At 39.3% G+C, this 25,280-nt stretch overlaps 2 protein-coding genes across 5 annotated transcripts in view; one reads left to right on the forward strand and one right to left on the reverse strand.

Moving 5' to 3' along the window:
- The window catches only part of LOC111862012 (MIT domain-containing protein 1), a 22,449-nt gene extending 16,193 nt beyond the window's left edge, over positions 1-6,256 (forward strand). For all 3 annotated transcript variants that reach the window (XM_023847045.2, XM_023847044.2, XM_023847043.2), the window contains exons 4-5: positions 230-426; positions 6,074-6,256. In XM_023847045.2, coding sequence (XP_023702813.1) covers positions 230-426; positions 6,074-6,236 — 360 coding nt within the window. In that variant the 3' untranslated portion in view covers positions 6,237-6,256. The remainder of the gene's footprint in view (positions 1-229; positions 427-6,073) is intronic.
- A 1,723-nt stretch (positions 6,257-7,979) lies between these two features.
- The window catches only part of LOC111862010 (protein inscuteable homolog), an 89,006-nt gene continuing 71,705 nt past the window's right edge, over positions 7,980-25,280 (reverse strand). For both annotated transcript variants that reach the window (XM_023847041.2, XM_033750531.1), the window contains exons 3-9: positions 20,450-20,677; positions 18,864-19,137; positions 16,963-17,202; positions 15,393-15,564; positions 13,660-14,017; positions 9,349-9,472; positions 7,980-8,335 (exon numbers count right to left, since the gene is read on the reverse strand). In XM_023847041.2, the coding sequence (XP_023702809.1) occupies positions 8,204-8,335; positions 9,349-9,472; positions 13,660-14,017; positions 15,393-15,564; positions 16,963-17,202; positions 18,864-19,137; positions 20,450-20,677 (1,528 nt within the window). In that variant the 3' untranslated portion in view covers positions 7,980-8,203. The remainder of the gene's footprint in view (positions 8,336-9,348; positions 9,473-13,659; positions 14,018-15,392; positions 15,565-16,962; positions 17,203-18,863; positions 19,138-20,449; positions 20,678-25,280) is intronic.

The following is a 25,280-nucleotide window of genomic DNA, read 5'->3' on the forward strand; positions in this document are numbered from 1 at the left end:
ATGTTCATCATTGTTGAAAAGTGGTAGAATAGTGAATATTTTCGAAGACTTATATACACACTGTAAAATGTTTTCTGACAAGGATGTTGTATTTGAGGGGACAGCTTCAGTAAGGGCTAATATATTTGAAGCTATGATTTTTCTGATTCCAATTTTCTGTTCTAAAACTTGATTCATTTAGTAATTTTAAGTGTTTCTTATATCTTTGTTTTCTTTTGTGTAATTTCAGTGTCAAAATTTTCTACGATTCTGTGAACTTATGGCGAAATCATGTTGCAACCTGAATAAAATAACACTCCTTACAAGCAGAGATGACTCCATAAAGGATCAAGTGCAGTGGCTTGAGACTTTGAAACAGAATTTACAGAGATACAGAATTGACTTAATTATTAAATTTTCATCCACCCTACATGATAGGCAGATAAAGTAAGTAGCTCTCATCATTTCCTGTCTTGGGAAACAACATACAGAAGAAGCCACCAGGCTTGAAAGTAGATTATGACTACGGTTTAGTAGAAGTCAGTCAGTCAGTCAGTCGAAACCCACACTGATGATCCCCAATAATTTCATCTATATATGGACTTAACCTTGAGAGCAGGATAGAATTTTGTATGATGTTGATAGCGGTGATAGGTAACGTAAAGTTGGCCCTGTGCATAACTAATTAACCCTTCAGCGCGGTTTGCCATACATGGTACGCTGGTATTTAAATGGTCCTACCTGCGGTTTGCCGTACACCATACGCCAAGCTGTAAGCTTAATTTTGAAGGCCCATAAATATGGAACAAACCACGCCAGCATGATGACAATTGCACTGGGCTGCTGTGAAAAGAATACGCTCTCTGTTCGTGTAACCATAACATTCAAGTTCCTGCAGCTCTGCCAGTCAGTCTAAATAGAACGCGTGACCTCACAGTTACGATGGCCGAGTGACTATGATATCAACATACCACAAAGATGATATGCATGTGGTTGTGAATAAAGCAAACAAACAAGAAACAAAGCCCGTGGTTCTTTGTGATTACAACAAAAACATCTAGGAGTGGATCTGACGGATCAAATGCTACAACTGTACTTGCTTGAACGAAAGAAGAGTACTAAGTTGTATCAGAAGTTATTCAAGAGGCTACCCGATGTAGCAATACATAACGCAATACTTGTATATCGTTGTCTCCCAAATAACAAAAACATGGACACGCTAAAGTTCAGACTTTCACTAGCACAAGGCCTCGTGGAAAAACACGGTTCTGGTTTTCCTCATCCTGTATACGGCTGTCCGTTAGTTGAGCCGCTGCCTGAAAGACTCACAGAACGACATTTCCTGGAGCGTATTCCAGCAAAAGGAAAAAAACAAAGCCTCAAAGAAGATGTGTGGTGTACACAAAACATGGTAAAAGGAAAGAATCTGTTTACTGGTGTAGTGGATGTGAGGCAGGGTTGTGTTTAGATGGATGTTTCAAGAAATACCATACAAAACTCAACTTCTAATCCGCTTGCTTCCACCGCTCAGATACAGGGTGCTCATATTATAAGGTAGGATTATAAAACCATTTTTAAGATGATTTCAGTGAAAAATTCATAGTTATATCTCATATAGTTCAAAAACTATGATACATAATATAATTTAGAGCAAAATTTAAATGGGCAATTAAAAAATACTACCGCGGGAGGCCCCACAACAACGATATTTAAATGCCCACACTGAAGAGTTAAGCACTATGTCATGAAGGTGTATGGGGGAGTGGATGTGTAGGTCCACATTTTATTGACCCCAGCACTAGTTGGAGGTGAGTGGTCAGCTTCATGCCCCTGCCACTTTACCCCTGGGTAAAGAGCCCCTGGTATCCATTCAGTAGGAGGCTGGGTGGGACCCATAACCAATCTGGACTATATGGAGAAGAGAAAATTCTTGAGCCTACCAGGACTTGGAACTCCAACCTTTTGGTCATCCAGTCCATAGCCAGTCAATATATCGACTATGCTATTCCAGTTCCTGATAACAGTGAAATCCCACTATAATTACTATAGTCAGTTGTATTGTCCTTCCTGTGATTAATACAATAATAGACGCTTTCCACAGATTAAACAATTCTTTCTTATTCCAAATAGGATTAATGAGTTTATAGATCTCAGGCTGTAATGTTTTAATCAGTTCTGCCAGAATTTGATCACTACCTGGCAACTTGTACCTTTTCAACTTTGCAATAGCAATTTCAACCACAAAAGGACAGGATCTGGTAGTAACGGCTCAGCTTTGTGTATTTCTGCCTAACATCACTGACTCTGTGTACAGCCAGTAACAGAGAGAGGTAGTTCTTCCACCTATTCAAAATGTTGTAGGAATCTGCAAGAAGATCACCATTCTCATCCTTTACTAAGTTACTCATAGGTTGGTAGCCCCTCATAAATTAATTTATTCCTCTCTGTAGTCTATAATGTTCTTGTTCTTACTGTTCATTGCAAACTCATAATTTTGTCTTTCAGATATTCCCTCCTTTTATTCCTGAAATTCCTGCTGGCTTCACATCTTATGTTGCTCAGATTATCCCCATTTATTTTGCTTGGATCCTGCAACAACTGCTGTTTGGCTTGTTTCCTTTGATCTAATAATTTTGAGCATGCTTCTTCAGTTTATAATAACCTAGACTCACTTTGGCTGAAATTTTGATATTCTAATAGTTTTCCAAGCTCTTTTAATATCCATAATGTATATATATTAACCCTTCAGCGTGGGCATTTAAATATCGCTGTTGTGGGTCCTCCTGCAGTAGTATTTTTTAATTGCCCATTTAAATTTTGCTCTAAATTATATTATGTATCATAACTTTTGAACTAGTTAGTTAGTTATTGGAGAGGGTGGGTTTCCCCATGCAATTAGACCTGTATTGGTCCATTGTGCTTCCCTCTATGATTTCTACCAGTCTCTATATCCTACTGGTACTGGTGCTTACCATCAGTCCCGCCCAGCCAGCGAGACCGGCTCAACTAGCTGAGAGGTATCTATAATGCTTCCCCCATCTACCAGAGGTATTAGAGACTGCTGTTGGGCAGGAAACGTCCGTAATTTGGCTCAGTGACCTCCTTTGGAGATATGAGGTTCTTTTACGTGCTGTAAAGCTACGACACGGGACCCACGGCTTAAAGTCCCTCCCGGAGGACTTGTTCCCTGAATTTTTCCGCACTTAAAAATTCAACAACCTCCACCGGGTATTTGAACCTGCATACTACGAGTCATGAGGTGGGAACGTTACCTCTAGACTACGGAGGCCGCTAACTTTTGAACTATATGAGGTATAATTATGATTTTTTCACTGAAGTCGTCTTAAAAGATGGTTTTATAATCTTTCCTTATGATATGAGCGCCCTGTATCTGAGCGATGGAAGCAAGTGGATTAAAAGTTGAGTTTCGTATGGTATTTCTTGAAACATCCATCTAAACACAACCCTGCCTCACATCCACTACACCAGAAATAAATTCTTTCCTTTTACCATGTTTTGCGCACACCACACATCCTTTTTGAGGCTTTGTTTTTTCCTTTGGCTGGAATACGCTCCAGGAAATGTCGTTCTGTGAATCTTTTAGGCGGTGGCTCACCTGACGGACGGCCGTATACAGGATGAGGAAAACCAGAACCGTGGTTTTCCGCAAGGCCTTGTGCTAGTGAAATTCTGAACTTTAGCGTGCCCATGTTTTTGTTATTCGGGAGACACCGATATGTGACCATTGCGTTATGTATTGCTACATTGAGTAGCCTCTTGAATAACTTCTGATACCACTTAGTACTCTTCTTTCGTTCAAGTAAATACGGCTGTAGCATTTGATCCGTCAGATCCACTCCTAGCATGTTTTTGTTGTAATCACAAACAACCAAGGGCTTTGTTTCTTGTTTACTTTATTCACAACCACACGCATATCATCTTTGTGGTATGTTGATATCATAGTCACTCGGCCATCGCAACTGTGAGGTCACACGTTCTATTTAGACTGACTGGCAGAGCTGCAGGAAATTGAATGTTATGTTTACACGAACAGAGAGTGCATTCTTTTCACAACAGCCCAGTGCAATCATCATCATGCTGGCATGGTTCGTTCCATATTTATGGGCCTTCAAAATTAAGCCTACAGCTTGGCATATGGTGTATGGCAAACCACAGGTAGAACCATTTAAATACCAGCGTACCGTGTACAACAAACCACGCTGAAGGGTTAACAATCTTCAAGTGCATACAATCCCATCTACCACTTCTACACTAAATGTTTCGGCAGTATGCTGCCATCTTTAGGTGTATCGTTCTGTTAACCATTTCACTGCTTGCCTTTATATGTCCATTTACAAATAATATTAAATTTGTATACGTCCTTGTATAATAATAAAGTTTATGTGTTTAAAACTTGTTAAAACCTATTATCTCATACATCATATTTTTAAAATTCTATTACTATCTACATCAGCATCTAAGTATTCCAAAGGTGTGAAGCTATTTGAGATTTCAACATGACATTGCTCCTTACCCCTTATCTCATTTAATTTTTTTAAGATTAAATGTTTCCAGATGAAATCTGTACATTGTTTGTTTACTCACTGCCAGTCTCTCCATAACTTTTGCCACCACCAGGTAGTGATCAGTATCACAATCTGCTGCTTGGATTGATTGGACATTATGTACACTTGAATTCCATCTTGTATCTATCAAGATATGGTCAATTTCGTTGCAAGTCTTTCCATCAGGATATGTCCAAGTAAATTTGTGAATTTTGCGATGTGGGAACATCGTACTTTTGACAGTCAGATTTTTGGATGTGGCAATGTTTACTACTCTAACTCCATTGTCGTTACTAATTTCATGTAGACTTTCATTTCCAGTTCTTGGTTTGAAAATGTCTTCCATACCTACTTTGGCATTGAAATCTCCTAACAAAACTTTCGTACAGTATTTAGGAAATTTATCAATACATGCTCTAGTTCCTTGTAGAAGCTGTCCTTCATATCATCAGTTTTATCCTCTTTTGGGGCATGAACATACAGAACAATATCACACCAGTGACCTCTTAGTATTATGTATGACATCCTATCACTGACTCTGCCCTCTTGACTGCTGATATGATTCTCATATGTACAAAAACCTGTACCCAATAGATTATTCTCGTTCCCCTTTCCATAGAAAAATGTATATTTGCATGCTGGTTCGTTACCACCTCTGTCCCACCTGACCTGTACTCCCACTAAATCTGACTTATATTTCAGTATTTGTGTTAACTTAAAAACATGTTAATGGGATATTTGAATAAGGGGTAATGACTTGCCAGAACATAAACCCATTAACAGACCCTCTTATCTACTTGCTGAAGGAAGGTTCAGGAAGAAGAAGGCTCTCTCTAAGGACAGATAGTTATTTCCTCCTGAGATGACTCTCTTTACCTTTGTCCCTGAAAAGAAGGCTAGTTTCTCACTTCCCACTTCCTTTCGAGGGCTCTGATAAAGGCCATCTTTTTTCCAGATCTCAGTGCTCCTTGTATCATCCTGTGGGAAATGCATGTGGGTCCTTTAAAATGTCCGTCTTTTCTCACAATTCCACTTTTCTTCCAGTGACAGAAAATAATACAAAGTCCCTGAAAAGGGCCCTCTCTCACAATTCCATTTCCCTCCTATGAAGTAAATCAGCATTCCCCTGAAAAGGGCTGTTTTCTGTCCATTATTACTATTTGCCTGGTTCTGATTCCATTTCATTACTTCCTCCCATGTGTCTTAGTGACCACCTTCCATGCTACTACGTGTATGTATAACTGAGCCAGTTCCTCACTCAGCACACATTAATCCAGAAGATGGAGGCATCCTATTCCCCCAAAATGTTGGTATTCCTGTAGTGTCACAAACATGAACCTGAAGACCACAGTATGAACAATCACTGCTGTGAAGACCTTAAAACTTATACCAGGTAAAGTATGACAGTATTTATTCCCCATTAGCTATAACTGAAACTAACAGTATTTTCCAGAGGAAAGTCCTTTCATATGTAACATACTTCCCAAATTCCAACTAACATGATCTGATGCTGTGATTATTGTTTGTAGGTTGAGCAGTGGATGGACAATAAAAATTGGTCGAGGTCTGGATTATTTCAAAGCGCCAGAGAGTAAATTTTCATTAGGATTTTTTGACATGGATTTGCGACATTGTCATGAAACCACAGTAGATGTGTTTCATACAAAAGATGTTAAAAAGTCTTATGGTTAATTGCATTTTGCAATTATTGGGCAATTTGCTAAGCAGGACAAGGTAAATACATATTTCTGGTATGTGTAGTTTAATTTTACATAAGGCAGATATTGAGTGCATGTAATGGGTGGTCAGAGCCTGAAAGGCATCTTGTGATTAGTTGTCATGATGCATATGCTACATGTTCACAATATGTGCACTCTCATTAGAGTACAGTGAGATGACAGTAAGTTCAGTACACAGGGGGGAAGAGAAACTTGCGCATCTGCACACAGACAATAGAACAGTTTATGTCCAGTAGTTGTTACTGTACTAAAATTAAGATGGACATTTGCTAATGTACTACAATGAAAAATCATTATGAAGTGATAGCGAAATCTTCAAACGAAGGTTAATGGATTTAATCTCAAAGTACTGCAGCCCCTCTCCATTCATAATTTTCCATTGGTACCCAGTTCTGCAGACTGAGGTACTTTTTTTTTCCCCTAGTGGGGTGGGACTAAGTCCCTTATACTGTGGCCACTTCTGGTCTGATGTACGAGCCCTAGATGATAGGTGAGGGTGACTGTGGAACAATTGGTGGAATAAAGATTGGCAGGGGAAACCAAAGTACTTGGAGAAAACGTGCCCCAGCACCGTTTTGTCCACCACAAATTCCACTTGACCGGACCCAGGATTGAACCCAGGTTGCCATGGTGAGACGCCAGCAATTAACCACAGATTGAGGTATTTAGTTGTGTCTATGATTTTTAATTTGTTTGTAAGCAGGAAAATCAATAGCTTGTATACCAAAGAGATCCACTTGGCAGTAGGGTTGTAATGGTCATTTCAATCCAGTTCACATCCTCATGATGTATTTATTACCTGTCATAAATATTTGGACCAAAGATAGATGAAGTGACAGGAGGTTGGAGAAAACTGCATAATGAGGAACTTCATAACTTGTACCCTTCTCCGAATATAATTAGAATAATCACGTCAGGAAATTTGAGGTGGGCAGGGCATGTAGCAAGAACGAGAAGAGAAATGCATATAGGATATTGATGGGAAAACCAGAAGGTAAGAGACCACTAGGAAGAGCAAGACAGCTGGGTAGATAATATTAAAATGGATCTTAGAGAGATAAGATGAGGTGGTGTGGACTGGACCAATCTGATTCAGAATAGGGACCAGTGGAGATCTCTTGTGAATATGGTACTGAACCTTCACATTCTGTAAGAAATTGGGAAGTTCTTAAGTAGCTGCACAATTAGCTGCTTTTCATGAAGTGCTCAGCTGCATGAAGTTAGTTAGTTATGTCATCGTTTATATGCCATATTTTTAGTGCTGAAGCTGAGGCTGTCTTAAATTATTTCTGTTCCCTTATACATTTCTGCAGCTCCAAGCAATCTTCATGATTTTATAAGTATGAAGGTCATTCAAATGAAACCCATCCAGAGACTGTTCTGGGGGAAGAAGTGGAGACCTTAAAAATACTCTCATGGATGTAGAGGCTAATACGTATTCCATTGACACATCAGCAAGTGTGTCCTTCCTGTCACTGCTGCTGTTACCACTGCACTATGTAGCCTTGGTGTCTTTCTCAGGCTGAATCTGTGATCCTTTTAACACTTTTTAGAGGTGGCCATGGCTAGACACATGAACATGTTCATTTGAACAGTCCTCATAAATAACTAAACTAAAGCTGAAAATGAGGATCTCAGAGCTTTAGTTAGGAAATAGAAATATATTTATTCAAATGGTAAATATTGACTTCAGATGTCTTGTCATATATGTCATATATTTGTGTCAATTTAATTGCATTTTAAGAAATTGTTTAAAAGTCTATTTTTTACACATATGAATGTAAAATTATGTACATAAATAAGGGAATTAATATATATATATACACGCATACATGTCCAGTTATTTGGTATGTTTTCACTGTCACACTGCAATACTTCTGGCTGTGATGCACGTATTTCATGAGGAATTCTTGTCCTTGCTCACACATAGCTTTCTTGTCGAGATGAATATATGAGAAACGAATCCAGGAGGCGTGGTTCAACAAGTTCCATAGCATCAAGGTCCTCGATTACTTTGGTGCCACAGTTGGCTGATATCTTCCTCAGAGCAGCCTGGAAGGCCAAATAATGATAAGCTCAAGAAATGTTTGAAATCATAACACTGAACTTCCTGTAAATAATACAGAACCATTGCAACATCTCATCTTCAGATGGTATGTGCCATCAAGTTGTGACATCAAGTATTTACCTATTATTTTCTAGAACTGAATTCTACAACAGTTTCTATTAAGAAACTTATTTTAATTCACAAGTGTCCTCTCACATTGCACACTGTATGTAAGACTTCGTTTTAACAGAAGTGAGAACTCAAAACTACTTTATTCTTGCCTCAAAACTGATTTTACAGAGTAGAAGATCAATAAGATTTTGATGTTCAGAGCACTAAATGTTATATATATAATGTGTCTGTCACTGTTTCTTCACTTCAGTTACATTTATATTAAATCTTATAAGAAAAAGCCTTACATAGTTTTGATATAGTAATAAGTACATTTCCCATACATGTGAAGGCAAGTCCCACATTGAAATTCAAATAAAAGTTATGATTAAGGTACAAAAAGACTAATTTCATGCCCTTTTTAAGCACCTAGAAAGAGAGAGAGCTCTATACAAAACTTTTTTGACTGCTGGGCAATTTATTAAATGCTAATAAAATTGTATATGAGAACATCTAACAAAATTATCCTTCTATATTTCACAGTCTCCATAAATTTTTTTTCAAGACATAACCCTTCAGTGCTGCAGCCTACTTGTATTCTTGTGTTTTTAATTATTTCATAACACTTTGGTTTAATGAATAAGTAATGATGGGATATGCTAATAATGTGTAAAGTTTGTAGGAGATTAATTTTTTTTAACTTATTTTTATATGGAAAAGGCTGTGATTGCATGTTTTTCTGATCATGGCAGCAAAATGTTTCTGACACACACAAGATATTAATTATCATTCTTCCCTCCCCCATTTCAATTGTGATATCAAACATATGTTGTGAATTCAAGTGTTCATCTTTTGAGAAATGCATGTATTTCAAATGAACAATTGTTGGGATGTGCAAGAAGCATACCAGACATGCCACTAGAACTCCATCACTATGGTTCCTCTCCCTCTCCTCCTTGCAGAGCCTTACGAGTCGATTCACTCCCTGGAGCTCTACTACCTGTGTTGCCACTGTCGGGTCACTGCATAACCTACAATATAATAAAATAGATACAGTACATTTTTCTAACTATTGTACTGATAATGAGGAAGATGGTGTATGCTGAAAAAGGCACAAAGGACTGATTAATTTTTGGAGTCTGGGAGAATACTTTACTTGCTTACTCATGGAGCTGAGCCCTTCTTGAGGAGCCGCCAATTCTGCAGCTACTCAAAAATTTCCCAGCATTTTATGGAACCCAAAGGTTCATTACCATGTTCACAAGAGCCCTCCACTGGTCCCTATCCTGAGCCAGATCAATCCAGTCCATACCATCCCATCGTATCTCTCTAAGATCCATTTTAATATTGTCCACCTACCTATGCCTTGGTCTTCCCCCATTCATGCTATATGACCTGCCCATCTCATCATCCTTGACTTGATCATTCTAATTATACTTTGAGAAGGGTACAAGTTATGAAGCTCCTCATTATGCAGTTTTCTCCAACCTCCTGTCACTTCATCTCTCTTCAGTCCAAATATTCTGTTCAACACCCTGTTCTCAAACACCCTCAGTCTATGTTCCTCCCTTAACATCAGAGACCAAGTTTCACACCTATACAGAACCACAGGCAAAATTATAGTTTTGTATATTCTACTTTTTATGTTTTGGGGCAGCAGACGTGAAGACAAAAGGTTCTGTTAGCAAGCATTATCCGAGTTCAGTCTCCTCTTAATTTCCTCCTGAATCAGGTTTTGATTTGTTATCGTCGTTCCCAAGAGAATACTTTACAGGTGAAAATAATCTTACTGTTTAACTTACCACAGTATATGTGGTTTGAGGTTTAAAAGCGTAAAGATTCATATTTTTAAACAGGTTGATTGTGAGAGGATGCAGGTCACATGCACACACTTCTCAGAGTTCCCCCCAGTTCCCCCTCTTCTTGTGTTAGCCCTCAAGGTCCTCACTTGAGTATTTTCTGCGGTCACCAAGATCTGCACCAGTGGCAGCTCTAGATAGACTCAAGCCCAGACAGTTAATGCTTACCACCATGCCCTCCTGCTCATTAGGGCTTCAGCATAATAGTCCTGCCTTCTGGTGGCTGGGTATGAGCACAGAGCTTTAGGGCCATCCACTTTCAGGGCTAGTTCCTTCATGTGAACTGAGCGCAGGGGGTGGGCAGGTCACATGCTAGCATGTGCGTGCCTCTCAAAAATTTTCAGAGTTCTCCCTCCTCTTCAGTCCACACAACAGTATTGTAGTCTTCTGGGTTATGATGCCAAATAGACTGGTAGGTGGTTACCAGTGTTTCAGAGGAACATACTGCCTCCATCTTCAGGCACTAATACTTTTGAACATGGGGGGCAGCATGTTCCTTCAGAATATCTGTAAGCACCTACCAGCCCCAAGAGACCACAAATTAATTAGCAATGATTGTATGCAGAGTGGTGTACTAGAAGTGGCATGACAGAAGTTCCCTGTGAATCCTGTGATATAGCTAGATTGCAGTATACTCCAGATTATCCATGCAGTAATTATGTAGTTTGAGGCTTATCCATGCACCATATTAAGTCACATTTGGCACTCTGCATATTGCCTATTAAGTTTGCTCAGTTAATCCGTCTCTACAAATAAACAACTTGAGAACCACAGGACAGATTTTTGTTAAATTTGAATTCTGAGAATTGTACAAAGAAGTATCAAGGTGATTCAATTTTAATGTAGATTGGACAGTATTAATGATGGCTTTAGAGGAAGATCTGCATGTGTTTGTGCATGTAGCTGAGTTCCCACAAAGTTTTCCCAAAAAGCACTGCATCATGGGTTCAGTATGTAACAAAAAGAATCCAAGATGAATGTTCTAACTGAAGAAATAATATAATATATTCTGGTATGGTTAAAGATCCATACTTATGATATGAGAAGCCAGGATAGCTCAGTCAGTTTACTGACAGGCTACAGGCTGAAAAGCCAGAGTCTGATTCCTGGTAGAGGCAAGAGATTGTTCTCTTCACCATAGTGTCCACACTGGTTCTGGGGCTTGCCCAACCTATTATCCAGTAGGTACCAAGGGTTCTCTCCCTTATGGTAAAGCAGCTGGGGCATGAAGCAGATCACCCATCTCTCTAATGCCAAGGTCAGGAATGGTGAACTTTACCTCTCCTCACCCTTAACGTCTCCATGGCATGATGCTTAATTGATCACAGAGACAACTTTACTTTTACCTTTACTTGCAATATGTCTTCCTATCTGCTGTCTAAAAACATAAAGATCAAAATATACAAGACTGTAATTTTGCCTTTAGTTTTGTGTGGCCATGAAACTTAGTCTCTGACATAAAGAGAAGAACCTGGACCAAAGGTGTTTGAGAACAGAGTGCTGAAGAGAATATTTGGACCAAAGAAGGAAGAAATAATAGGAGGCTGGGGAATATAGCATAATGATGAGTGTCATAACTTGTACACCTTGCCATATATAATTAGGATGAGGTCATGTAGAATGCATGGGAGACAAGGGCAGTGAATGCAGGATTTTTGTGTGGAAACCATAAGGAAAGAGACCACTAAGAATACCCAGATGTGGATGGGAGAATAATATTAAAATGGATCTCAGAGAAATAGGATGGAGGGGAGTATGGACTGGATTCATCTGGCTCAGGATAGGAACCATTGGCAGGATCTTGTGAATGCAGTAATGAACCTTCTGGTTACACAAAATGTTGGGAAATTCTTGAGTAGCGAAGTGATTGCTGGCTTCTCAAGGTCCTCCATGAAGTTAGTTAGCTAGTCGCTTATGATATGTTAATATGCTCTGCATACACAACTTGAGTTTCACTGTGATCTGTGGTCACAGCCACAAGACTAAATTAAATACCATTACAATTATAAATCACTCCGTCCAATGTGACCTGTAAGTTTTTTACTACATAAAAACTTAACACCCTTACATGTTTCGGTCTCTGTGGACCATCTTCAGAGGGCAAACATCACTACAAATAGGAAACCACCATCACATAATTTGTTTACACGTAAAGTACGTACACTTATATGCTACAATACATAGTACACAGAATAGAACATTTCACAAACACAGCAGTTTCCTGGGAATGTAAAGTTTTTTAAAAAATTGTATAAAATTCCTTGATGCTAATTAAAAGTTTTTTAGATTGTCAATAATTAAAATTCGTAAACCATGCAGGCTCGTGTTCGTCCTCCCATCGTCTCTCTTATATGGGGCAGATATTGTGCCACTTGGCTATCTTGATGTGGAGGTTCTTTATATCGTCCAGGGTTTGCTTGTGGCTGCTGTGCTGTTTTCACCATTCATATAAACTACTACATGTGCGTGCATGAGCTTAAGCAACCAGATTGTGCATCAGAAATTTACTTTAACAACTGGCTGTTGCAAAATGTGCAAAATGAAATCATGGATTGACTGCAGCAGTTCATATCCAATGAAGCCTTGCCTCAGTAGTCATGTCAGTATACAGAATGTATGACTGTGGAGCAAAGAACAAAACCCTCATTCCATGCAATGGGTACCATTACACAGTGTAGAAGCAGTACTGCTCTATAAATGTGTGGCAGATTACTTGCTTCAGTACTTTAGACTACACTGCAAAATACATCTGCTGTGAGACATACCTGAAGGCAAAAGAGGGTCAGTTCTAGCCATTCTTATAAAGTGTGGTAAGTTTGTGTTGCCTTTTCATAGTATTCAGTAATGAAATTGTTTATTTGGAATGTATCAGTACCCAGTGAGGGAACATGGTAGCATAGTTGGTTGAGGCACTATGCTACAAGACGGAAGGTCACAGGATTGAATTCAGATGAGGTCATTGGATTTTTTCAATTTACCTAATCCTTCCAGTTGCACTATGGCCCTGGGGTCAACTCAGCCTCTTAACAGAAATGAGTACCAGGAATATTCCTGGGGGTAAAGGATGGCCGGCACATAGGGCTGACAACCTTACTTCCATCTATGAGCTGATTGTTTAGAAAATGTGGGAGCCTCAACATCTCACAACCCTATAGGCCTCCACTGCCTGTTACAGGAATACCTTTTCTTACTTTACAGTACCCACTGCACAGAAAACTTCTGTTTCCTGTACACAGCAAACTCCTGCCGCATTGTCACAAACCGCCTACTACCATCTTAGCTGAATACCCTGTACTTTATACAAATGAAAATTGTTATGTGCACATTCATCATAATGTCATATCACTGTACAGACTTACCTGGAGAGAGCAATGGCAGATTTCTGTTGCACTCTTTCAGCAGCTGCTATCTCTGGAGCTCTCTGGAGAGGGGAGTGTCGTATTTGCAGGAAGCAGAGTAGGGCCACAACTGCTCGCTGCTCAGCAAGGTGTGGTCTGCTTTCAGGTACTGCAGCCATGTTGGCAAGGAGAGTGGCTGCCTGCTCTTGCAGGAATACAGACACTTTGGGTCCCCTTCTCTTCACAGCCTGAAGCAGCTTTCCAGCTGTTCCCTGCTCCAGTAATGGCCATACCGTTCGTGGTTCCATGAATGTTAGGTTTGCAAGTGCAGCTGCTGAAAGGAGCAGTGTCTCACAAGATGCAGTAGTACTGGCTAGACCTGGAAATACATAGTTGTATTAATATGAGTGGTACTCAAAAATTTCAAGGCTTACTTAGTGTACATCAAAAACAATTTACAGGGAGAATGCATGATAAGTGTTGAGGTTGTTTACATAGCTGGAAGACAGTAGGAAGGGTACTGTGAAAGGAGGCTGTGGCCTATTTTCTTACACATTCCTGCATTTACTTAAAAGTGAGGAAATTCATGAAAATTCTGAGTCAAAATAACTTATCTCCAAGCTAAGATATATGCAGGATACTACAGAAACAGTGAAGCACTTGAGGAATGTAATTACACATTTCTCCATTAGGGTATTGTGCAGTTTGTGTAATTCAGTTCACAATGGAATGTTGGACAGTGAGGGGTCATATGAGTGCTGTAGAACTCTTCATTCAAATTTGGTTCAATTACAGAATCACAGTTTTAATGGTAGTTTAATAGGAAGTCTTGTTTCCAAATGCAATTCATCTGTGTGTCAAACACTGGCAAGATGAGGGCTCTGTCACTTGTAAAATGCCACGTAGTTGATCTTCATATTGCTAGAATGTTGGCATCGGTCACTTACAGTCCAAGGAGGTCAGCACCTAAGTAATCTCAAGCCTTACACATGTCTGACTGGAAAGTATGATGTCCTGCACAGTGACCTGAACTCTCACCTTTACAAAACTGAAGTTGTACAACAGCTCAGTGACCATGACAAAGAGGTTCACTTGCAATTTTGTCATCAGTTTCTGTAACTGATGGCTGGTACTCCAGACATGCCAGACAATATTCTGATGAGCCATGAGGCACATTTTTATTTACAATGTCATTAATGAATGGAAACATCATTACTGGTCATTGAAAAGTTGCAGACTTAGATGAACTAAAAGCCAGAGTCTGAGGAGAGATCGCTTGCATTTCATATGAAACACTTCAGGGAATGATGCAGAGCTTTTCCACTCCTGTGTACTAGTTCATTCAATGCGACAGTCGTCATCTTAAGAATGTACTTTATAAAAAGTAAAATATTGTAAATGAATGTGAAAAACTTGAGAAAAAATAGTTCACTATTTATACCCCATCTTGTACTAGGGGTTTCTGAGATATAAGTAGTAGATATGTTCACCAGTACACTGCTGGAATTGTTTGCAAAAGCACAGGAATGTGCAATCTTTCATTTAATGGCCCCGTTTTGAAAAGCCTGTAAATTTTTACATGTTTGTATGCATGTTTAAACATGGTTTTCATTCTCTTCAGATATTCAATAACATTCAGCTAGTTTCGGCTAGTATTCGTACCAATAATTCTCAAAACCCAATTTTATAAGTCCTGAAATTTCAGCTTCTGATGGGTAATTCCTGGATGTCATTAGAGAGACCTCGTGACTTACGTGTGAGTGAGTGGACCAAAGAGGGCAGCTGTTCAGATAAACCATGCACAGTATGATTGTCTTCCACCCAGGGTGCTGTGATCTGGGCAAGCACAGCTGCTGCTTCTGAAGCTTCAGGCTCAGGCCTTGTTTCTTCAGACAGCATTTCAGATAGGATCTCCACTCCACCTGCCTACAATAAAAATTTCAAAAATCTCACATTAACTGTAAGTTTTGAAACTAGTGCAAATGTGTTTTGATTTCAAAGGAAGTAAAATTTTACTGATTCAACTTTTCAGTATGTCTTATGGCCACAATATTGTGACTGATTCACCTGTATTCATTGAATTTAAGGTAGTGTCTATTGTATATAATCACAATTAGAAAAGACAATTTATTCTTGTTGTATACTTCCTGTCGAAGAAATAGGAAACGACATTTCATATTTTTCATCATACAGGAGGAGAGAATAATAGTTCCATCATAATGCTGAATTGCAGTGTACATGATCTGCATTCATGTACATCCATTATTTTCAGTTCATTTATTAATAAATACATATGAGTCATAAAGTCATACCAATCACATCTTTACAAGTTTCACATAGTGGTAGTGGTAATACAGTTGTAACATTCAAGAGGCAGCCAGTTTCAGTCCCATCTAGTTCTCCTGACAGATTTTTGATAATTCTCTTACGTCACTCCACATGAATGCCAAGATAGCATCTTATGAAAGGGCCATGACTTGTCATATTTGTCCCACTCCATAACACCTTTGTTACAGCCTCTTTCTTAATTACAATTAATACAGTGCTATCGCTGATTCACACACTTTCCAGTTCCCCAATGCGCATGCACTAGATTCTCCATCTTCACTAGTTGTCTCCTAGTGACAGATCTGAACACAGAAATTAGCACTTCATATCACTATGAAGTCTTCTTGTTATTTCGTCTTCAGTCACTCCATACTCCTCTGTCCTAATCTGTACTCAACTGCTCCTACTGTTTACTTTGCTCCTTCAGCTTACAACTGACTCATAACTGCCCTGAACTGAACTTGCTTCTGCATTTACTTTTCTTATAATCATTCTGCATAGACCCCATGGAAAACATCGTCTCTTGTTGATGATGTCACCACTTTCATAGCATGGTCCAATACAGGGAAATGTGTTTACCCAGCCATTGCTTAGAAATGGATTGCATAACCCCATTATTCTACTGTTGCTTGGCACAGACTGCACAGAAAACAGAGCCTCATCTATTGTTGCATAACCTAGCAATGGACTGTTTACCATCTGTCTTCATGAGAACTTTACCAACACGTTGCCTAGCAATGGGTGTACATATAACAATATTAATGTCTTTTTCACTGTGTCTTGGCCTTTTGTAGAACTCCATCATCACCTGTTTATCATAGTTACCTCTAACTTGTATTGATCCTTTACCATTTAAACTCTTCTTACAATTAAAAAATCTGCACAATGATTTCACTTCCAAAGTGCAGCTTGTACTAGAGAAAATATTGTTTTGTCAGTCAGTCTAGTTCCAAGCCTTTGAGTTGAAATATCTTAACAATATTGTAGTGTTGTTACCTGTTCCAATTGGCGGATGGCCTCAACTACACAGCACACTGTCGCAAGTGCACGCAGGGCTGCAGTTCGGATTGAAGATGATCGGGATTCAAGACAGATAGACAGCAAGGCACGGACTCCACTGCAGTGAGCAACCAGACGACTCAGATGAGGACCCTCAAGACTAAGTGTAGTCAAGCTGGCAAGTGCTGAGCGCAGTGCCATATCTGAAGCAGGTTCCTCCAACACGCCCACTAATACCTAGGCAATTGAATCTGCCATTATTTTAGCTGTAAGTTTGTATTTTGTAATTGGATTCACTTGATGTATTATTTTCTGTGATCAAGTATCTGAGTTTTTTCCCCCCCTAAATCAGCCAATACTTATTTTAACTTATCTGCCTGAAGGTAAAGTAAGTAAGTAAAGGTATCCCTGTAACAGGCTGTGGAGGCCCATAGGGTTGTGAGATCGGCTCATAGATGGTGGTAAGGTTGTCAGGCCTACGCACCGATTACCCTTTACCCCCAAGAATATTCCTGGTACTCATTTCTGTTAGAGGCTGAGTCAACCCCAGGGCGATAGTGTGGCTGGAAGGATTAGGTAATTGAAAAAAATCCAGTGACCTTATCAGGATTTGATCCTGCGACCTTCCAGCTTGTAGCCTAGTGCCTCAACCAACTATGCTACCATGTTGAAGGTACAGAGGATAATCAGAATAACATCAGTCATAGCAGCCCAGTATGGAATGAATTGGATTTGTGTACCCTTAAAATAAAAGACAGGTGTACAAGGCAGTTTTACTGGTTGACTGACTGTGACAGGAACACTGGATAGGAAAAAGAAACATAGTATAGTAAGTGAAGGTGTTGGAGTTTGGATGGAAGCTATGTGTGTGAATATAAGGAATGGTATGTCTATGAAAGATATAAATGTAACCCTTCATTACAAATAAAGAATGATGCAGAATTTTGTGACAATCCATCAGCATAAAACATAAAGCAAGTATTGTACTTTAATCCATAAGGGATGTTATAATAATAAATGCCTCTCATATCCTGTTTCTCAGTTCTCATGCACGTTGACTATTGTGTGTTGAAGTGCATAAAATAAAAGCATAATGGGAGGTTGTGTCTGTTCCTGCTTGTTCATCTGCAAAACTACTGGATGAAGTTCAGTCAAATTTGGCTGCTGGAGGTCTGCACTAAATGTCAATTTAATTTTGGTTCATTTCAGACAAAAGAAGCTCACATTGAACATCATTTTCTGTCAGAAACAAAAGAACTTCATGTCTCATAAAGCATAGACCTACATGATGAGCCAAGATAGCTTAGTTGGTATAGCAACAAGAGCAACAAGATACAAACTGGATGACCAAGGAGTCATGGTTCAATTCATGGTAGGGGAACAAGATTTTTCTGTTCTGCATAATGTCCAGACTGGCTCTGGATCCCATCCAGCCTCCTACATAATGGTTACTTGGGGCTGTTTTCTTGAGGACAAAGTGGCAGAGGTGTGAAACTGACCCCACTCCTCTGTCTAGTGCTGAGGTTAAGAAGGATGGAGATATACCTCCACTCGCTCATATGTATTTGTGGTATGGTAATTAATCAAGCTCAAGGATAACTCTACCTTTACATGAGATGTATGACTCTTGATAAATGTTTTGAGAATTTTTTTCATACATTAACCTGTATAAAACATACAAAGATTTTGAAGTGAACTGGGAACATTGGTTAGCTTAGAGTGTCTGTAATTGTGTGGCTTGAACCAGAGACTTCACAGTTTCCATATCTTTCATTATAGATGCCAGTGTGCCACCAGCCTGCCTCAGTCATAACTTTCTGACATATTAAGTTACATTTTCTTTGTGAAATTGCACTTAATAATGCTTTCAGTTCTTGATACCGAGCGATGGTACTCACAGATATATGTTGAATGAGTATGTTGTCCACAATTCTTGTGAATTTATTCCCTAGTTCTGTAATCTCAGAGGTAAGCTGCTCTTTGTTGGGAGGCTGCATGGCTGCTGTGAGGCGTAGTTGGTCGCACACCTCTGTCAGCTTCTTATGCTTAGCCTCTGATTCCTTTCCAGTCTTCTCCTGCTTGTTGCAGTGCTCATGTAGAAATTCTGTCACAAGTCCCACCAGACTCTGCACTAAAGGACCAACATGCTCCGTCTTCCCATAATCCAACTGCCTGAAAAAAAGAATTGACATTATCTTATAAGGTACTTTAACATATGATAGAATTATCTGTATTTGTCATTTCTGATACACAAATCTGAGAATACCGAATGAATAAATTGTGGTGTCTGTGAGGCACATTTACAAGCTCAAGTGAGATATCTTAAACTCTTAAGAGCATGAGAAGCTGAAGTTATGAGAGTTCTTGGATTAAAAAATGTAGTAATTGTAAGGTAAGAGTGATAAGACATTGTATGTAATTACAAGGCCGCACCATAGCTCAAGCAGTTAGTTGCTGGCTCCCCACCTTGGCAGCCCAGGTTAGATCTTAAGTCTGGTCAAGTGGGATTTATGGTGGACAAAGTGGCACTGGGGCAGGTTTTCTCCAAGTACTTCGGTTTCCCCTGCCAATCTTCATTCCACCAAATTCTCCATCATAATCACCCGGGGCAGGCTACGATAGGCCAATCAGTGGCCGCTGTGCCGAGTGGACCCAGCTGGACTCCAGCCCCCTCTAAGCAAAATTATATGTAATTAATAATTACTGTATATGATGTGTGTGATGGTACTTTTTATATATAATATAGTTGTACACTTGATCTAGGAGGAAACATTGTCTTAATAATAATTCCTTCTATTAATTACTGAATGGTGCTGTGTTAGCATCACATGAAAGATGTGTGATTTTGAAACTCATGCCATTACGGACAGCAGGTTTTGACAAAAACAATAATAATACATATCATAGCTCATAGGTATACTCTCTTTTTTCTCCACTCCCTGCAAACTGTTTCAATTCCCAGTCAATTTCATATTTTTTTTTTCTTTATGAAACAGTGAAGTTTAGAAAAGTTGTGATAAATGCCAGTCTATTCTAAAACTATACATGAATCAAATTCTTTTCTTTCACTTTCCAGTCCTGAGTTATGACAACTTTAAAATAAAGAGAGAGAATTTAAAAAAAACTATAGGATTTGAGGTTCTGACAGTGGTGGTGATGAAGAGTTCTGTCTTCTGGGGTATAGCACCTTGTAATCTGTTCAGAGTCAACTGACATTTCAGAGAGACATATTGCCTCCATCTTCAGATTGAAGAGTAAGCCAAGCAAGCTAAACCCTTCTGCCCTGTAAATGTAGGCAACTTGTTCCCTGGAAATGTCAGTTGACTTTCAGCAGACTACACTGTGTTGCATCCCAGAAGGTAGAACTCTTTTCATTCACAAACTTTCTCCCTCTGAAGAGCTTTGATTGTGTTACTGTTAGCACTGGCAGTCTGTTGGTTGTGTGTATGTGCATCATCACAGTGCTGGGCTTACAGCTACTCACTGGCAGAGTTTTGCAAACTCAGTAGAGATAAGCCTGGTGCCCTCCTGCAGCATCTTGACAGTATTGGTGGCAGCAGCAGCCATCATGGCAACCTGATGTTTCAAGTCCACGGCCAATGACTTGCTCTGGAGTGTGGTCATACACTCTGGCTCATAAAGGGTTGCTAGTTCTCCTAACCACCGTTGCACAGGATTCCTCTCAGGACCGGTGCTCTCTGGCTGCAAGCCTCTGCAATGATAAGGTTACGGTTTTAATTTTGCCGCTCCATATCTAACTATTAGTTGTTTTGTACAACGGAAGAAGTAATTGAAAATATCACATTATTTTCTTCATAACAGCTGTTTAATAAAACAGTTTCATTAGAATATTTATATTGCAGTGATTTTGGATGGGATACATGTATTCATTTGTGTTGCATGACAAACAGTTATGAGTAACAAAACAACAGTTCAAGATTTTGGTTGGTGGTCACACAGTCTTGTTCAGTATTATTTCTGTAATAGTAAAGCGAGATCTGAGTATTGTCCACTGAACTACGTGGTGTCACATTCCAAGAGACCATAATCTTGATACTCAACACAGCAAGAACCTTAGGTCTCACAATGGATACTGAAGTTTAATTACGACAGTTATTAGTAGATACACATGAAATGTAAAGCTGGCCTACAACAGTAACATGTAAAATAAATATACTAAATAATAATATCATGAAAAGAAAGTGTCTCTGTTTTTAATCTGTCATACCAAGGAGTTTCATATCTCCACCTTGGAGCTGTAAGCAATTATGTTATGTTACATGTTTTTAAAAGGGGCACGCAGTAGCGTAGTTGGTTGAGGCACTATGCTACAAGCCGGAAGGTCACAGGTTCAAGTCCCAATGAGGTCACTGGATTTTTTCAATTGACCTAATCCTTCCAGCTGCACTGTTGCCCTGGGGTCAACTCAGTCAACAGAAATGAGTACCAGGAATTAATTAAATAATCTTCCTGGGGAGTAAAGCGTGGCCGGCACATAGGCTGACAACCTTACCGCCATCTTTGAGCCTACTGTCTAGATAATGTGGGACCCTCAACGTCTCACAACCCTATGGGCCTTCACGGCCTGGTACAGGGATAGCTTTACTTTTTTATTAACATGTATTTAAATGGCACCTGCTGTGGGGGCAAGTGTTCTGAGATCAGGAGCATCATCATCTCCCTTCTGAAGACGCATGGGCAGTGATGTTAGGTAGTATATTAACAACTGCGATAAAGTTTTTGTAAGTTGCATGTAAACCCAGAGTGTCAGCCTAATGAGAATTTTCAGTGTGAGAAGATTACATATGGCAAAGGTAAGGTTGTTCCTCTGTTTAACTAATTAAGCACTATGCCATGAAGATGGGGGGGGGGGGGGGTTAGACCCACAGTTTCTTGACCACAGCACTAGTTGGAGGTGAACTGTCAGCTTCATGCCCCGGCCACTTTACTTCCAGAGAAAGAGTCCCCGGTACCCTTTGAATAAGAGGCTGGGTGGGCCCCAGTGCCAGTCTACATGACAAGGAGAAGGGAAAATTCTTGATCCTACCAGGACTCAAACTCCAATGCCTCGGTCATCCAGTCTGTAGCCTGTTGCTATATGAACTGTGCTATCCTGGCTCTTATGTTACATATGAATGTACTTATTTTCAAGTACTCTGTGGCTAATATTGCACAATGCTCATATGTGGTCCATGAATATATCTGCTTGATAAATAGATGGCATAGATTCTTCAGGTAATATAACCCCTTTACTATAAGATGCCATTCAGAGGGATCCAGAACAAGATGATTAACAAACTTCATGAAGCAGAGGTCTTCCTAGGAGGCTGAAATCACCCATCTCACTGTGAAATTCCTGCCTGTTCATTACCATCATTACAATAATCTCTATATCATCATGGTCCTAATTCCTTAAGATGCCTTTTTAAAATCCTCCCATCTATGCCTAGTTCTCACAAGTGCTCTCATCAGGAGTGAGATCGCTTACATTAGCCTAGCAACCACACAGCAGCTACAGACACCATCAGTGAGTGGTATGCTGATATTAAAATACAGTTCAGTTTGAAGGAAGAGATATGCCCTATACTATTCAAGTCAAATCACAAGTTCTGTGTTAATGTTGTTTTATATGGAAAGAAACTCATAGCCTTTGTCTTCAAACACAATAGTGTTAAGATACGTACAGTGGACCATCAATATAACACACCCCACTATAACGCAGCTATGATTGTGTCCCACACTCTACAAGTACATATGTTTTACATCATACAAATTTCTATGAAGTGTTCTTATTAAATTGTAAGGCGGCTATGAGTAATATGTTTCTGGTTTCTGTAACCAAAATTGTGCAAATTGCTACTGAATAGTAATGAAGTGATGACATGGTTAGGACAGGCTGATAGATGAACACCTTAATTTGCTGTGTGTGATTAATATTATATGTCCTGGAAAATGTAGTCATCAGTTCTGACAAACTAAACTGTACTGTGTGGCAACAGCCAGGTTTGATCCCAGGTCAGGTAATGTGGGATTTGTGGTGGACAAAGTGACGGGCAGATTATCTACAAAGATTTAGATTTCCCCTGCCAATTCTCATTTCACCAGCTGCTCCATATTCATTCCTCATCCTGTCATCGGCGCTATATGGTATTGATACTGACAGTCTCGCTAAATAAATTTATACTATGTGGCCCTTTTCATAAACAAAAAACACTGTAAGCGAACTATACCGACAGAGCAACCGCCGCTTGTCGGCGAAGTTGGTGCCAACTTTAGTGGATATAGAGGCTGAGTGGAACCCTTCCAGACCCACTACTCAGAAAATCTGGTAGCGCCGGGAATCGAACCCGGGACCTCTGGATCTGTAGCCAGGAACTCTGACCACAGAGGCGGTTTTACACCCATACAAGACAACAGATTATGCCATAGTCTTGTAGATTCAAAATTTCCCACTCATCTTCATCAAAAATAAAAACTGTAAATATATAGAGCAATACCTCCACTCCCCATGCTTCTTCGTGGCATGGAGCTTAATTAAGCACAAGGACAATTTTTCTTTGCCTTTCTTGAACTTTTCTTAATGCGATGTGAACATTTAGATTCCATAAAACGTAGAATTTTTTGATCACATGAATTTCTACTCAGATGTTCAGTGGACCTTGGAATGAGTTACATAGGCTCGTATGTGGTACAAATCCCATTAAATATCCTATAATCGTGAATTTCGTCGCGGTTTCTCGCAAAGTTTCACAGAACATAAACATTTAATAAAATGTCTTTACTACTTAAGTATTTCATTTCCTGCTTTTTGTATGCGAGATCGCGGAATGCAAGTACTCGTATGTGTTAAAAGGGGACACAATCTCTGTATCTTTTAGAGAATTACAGTATGAAATGCAAAGTCATCACTTTTTTCTCACTGCAAGATCTCCACTTAAACGTAAACGTTGATCGCAAGATCATCTAGTCCTCCGTGAATCTGTACTTTGTTACGGTTAAAGGCATGGACCTGTCTGATAGTATGGTCAGAAGCAGCCTTGTCCGAGCATAACTGAAAGAAAACAGCTCAAGTAGTCCTATACATTTGAATTTTCGGGATTTGGTATTTCATAACATTTGTGCTTTTAAATGTGCAATAAATGCACACTCTTGCAGACGTTAATTTACGAATGTGTTTGACATTAAATATACTAAATGATAACGTTTTGAATTTTAAAATAATGATCATTACATGGCGGTTATCCTAACTTCAATGAAAAATGCATAAAATAAAAGAGTATCTCCTCAACTATATCTCGGGATTAAATCCGGATATTACCCTGTCCTTCTCAGTTTTGTACTTTTTACTGATTCACTGTTATGTGGACAATGGCCCTGGTGGTTTAGGTTAAGTGTACGTCTCATTTTCATCTCATTCTGTTTAACGCTACATTCTTTCGTTGCGAAGTCGCTGGTGGCAAGTGCGGCAGAAAACATGACAAAGAAGATACAGTTTATTACGTTTAGAAAGAAAGTCTTCATGGTGTATTTCAAAGTACTATCTCAGCATTTGCCAGAGGTGACTGAACTCAGATCAACCAGCAATAGGATGTGATCCTTGGACGTAGCGAGATGATCAGCAACCAAATGCGAGTCCATAAAGTCACTGTGGGATTTTTAAATGACGTCATTTCATAACCGCACTTACTATATACATGACTGAAACAGCAATCAAGGAAGAAATTCTCATAGTTTGGCCCTTATACTGAAAGTATCGTAATACTCCAATTCTTGCCTCATATGAATTATACATCTGGAGGGACTGGATTATCGAATGGATGTGTGCAGGACAAAAAAAAAGTGACTCTCACGTTGAACTACACTAAATGCAGCGTTGAAGGTATGAGAGCGTGCACGTTTGTATCTGTTGCATTCATTTGCGTGGTTACAAAATATAGGCCTATCACATTAAATCGAAATTTGAGATGGCATTGTTGATTGAAAATTTTGAGTTATTTGCTACTTTTACGTCGGTATCGTGTTTCACCAGCTAGAAGTCTAGTTATCAGGGCTCATGGCAACATAAAATCACACTGCAAAGTTTCATAAACTTCAGTTTTCAGCAAAGCTAATAAACAGCACAAATATTACACTTGATAGAGAAACATAATTTCCCTTTATTGCATTTAAGTCAGACCTCGAAATGTTCATAGACGCGGGTACACGCTGCCTGTTTAGTTCCAAATCCCTCTTTCTCTTTTTTTTACGAAGTTATTTTCAGAACCTGTAAGACGTCATAGCTATCGCTTCCAACAGAAATGCGTGCAAGAACAAAT

This window comes from Cryptotermes secundus, unplaced genomic scaffold (genome assembly GCF_002891405.2).
Source record: "Cryptotermes secundus unplaced genomic scaffold, Csec_1.0 scaffold181, whole genome shotgun sequence".
Lineage (NCBI taxonomy): Eukaryota > Metazoa > Arthropoda > Insecta > Blattodea > Kalotermitidae > Cryptotermes > Cryptotermes secundus.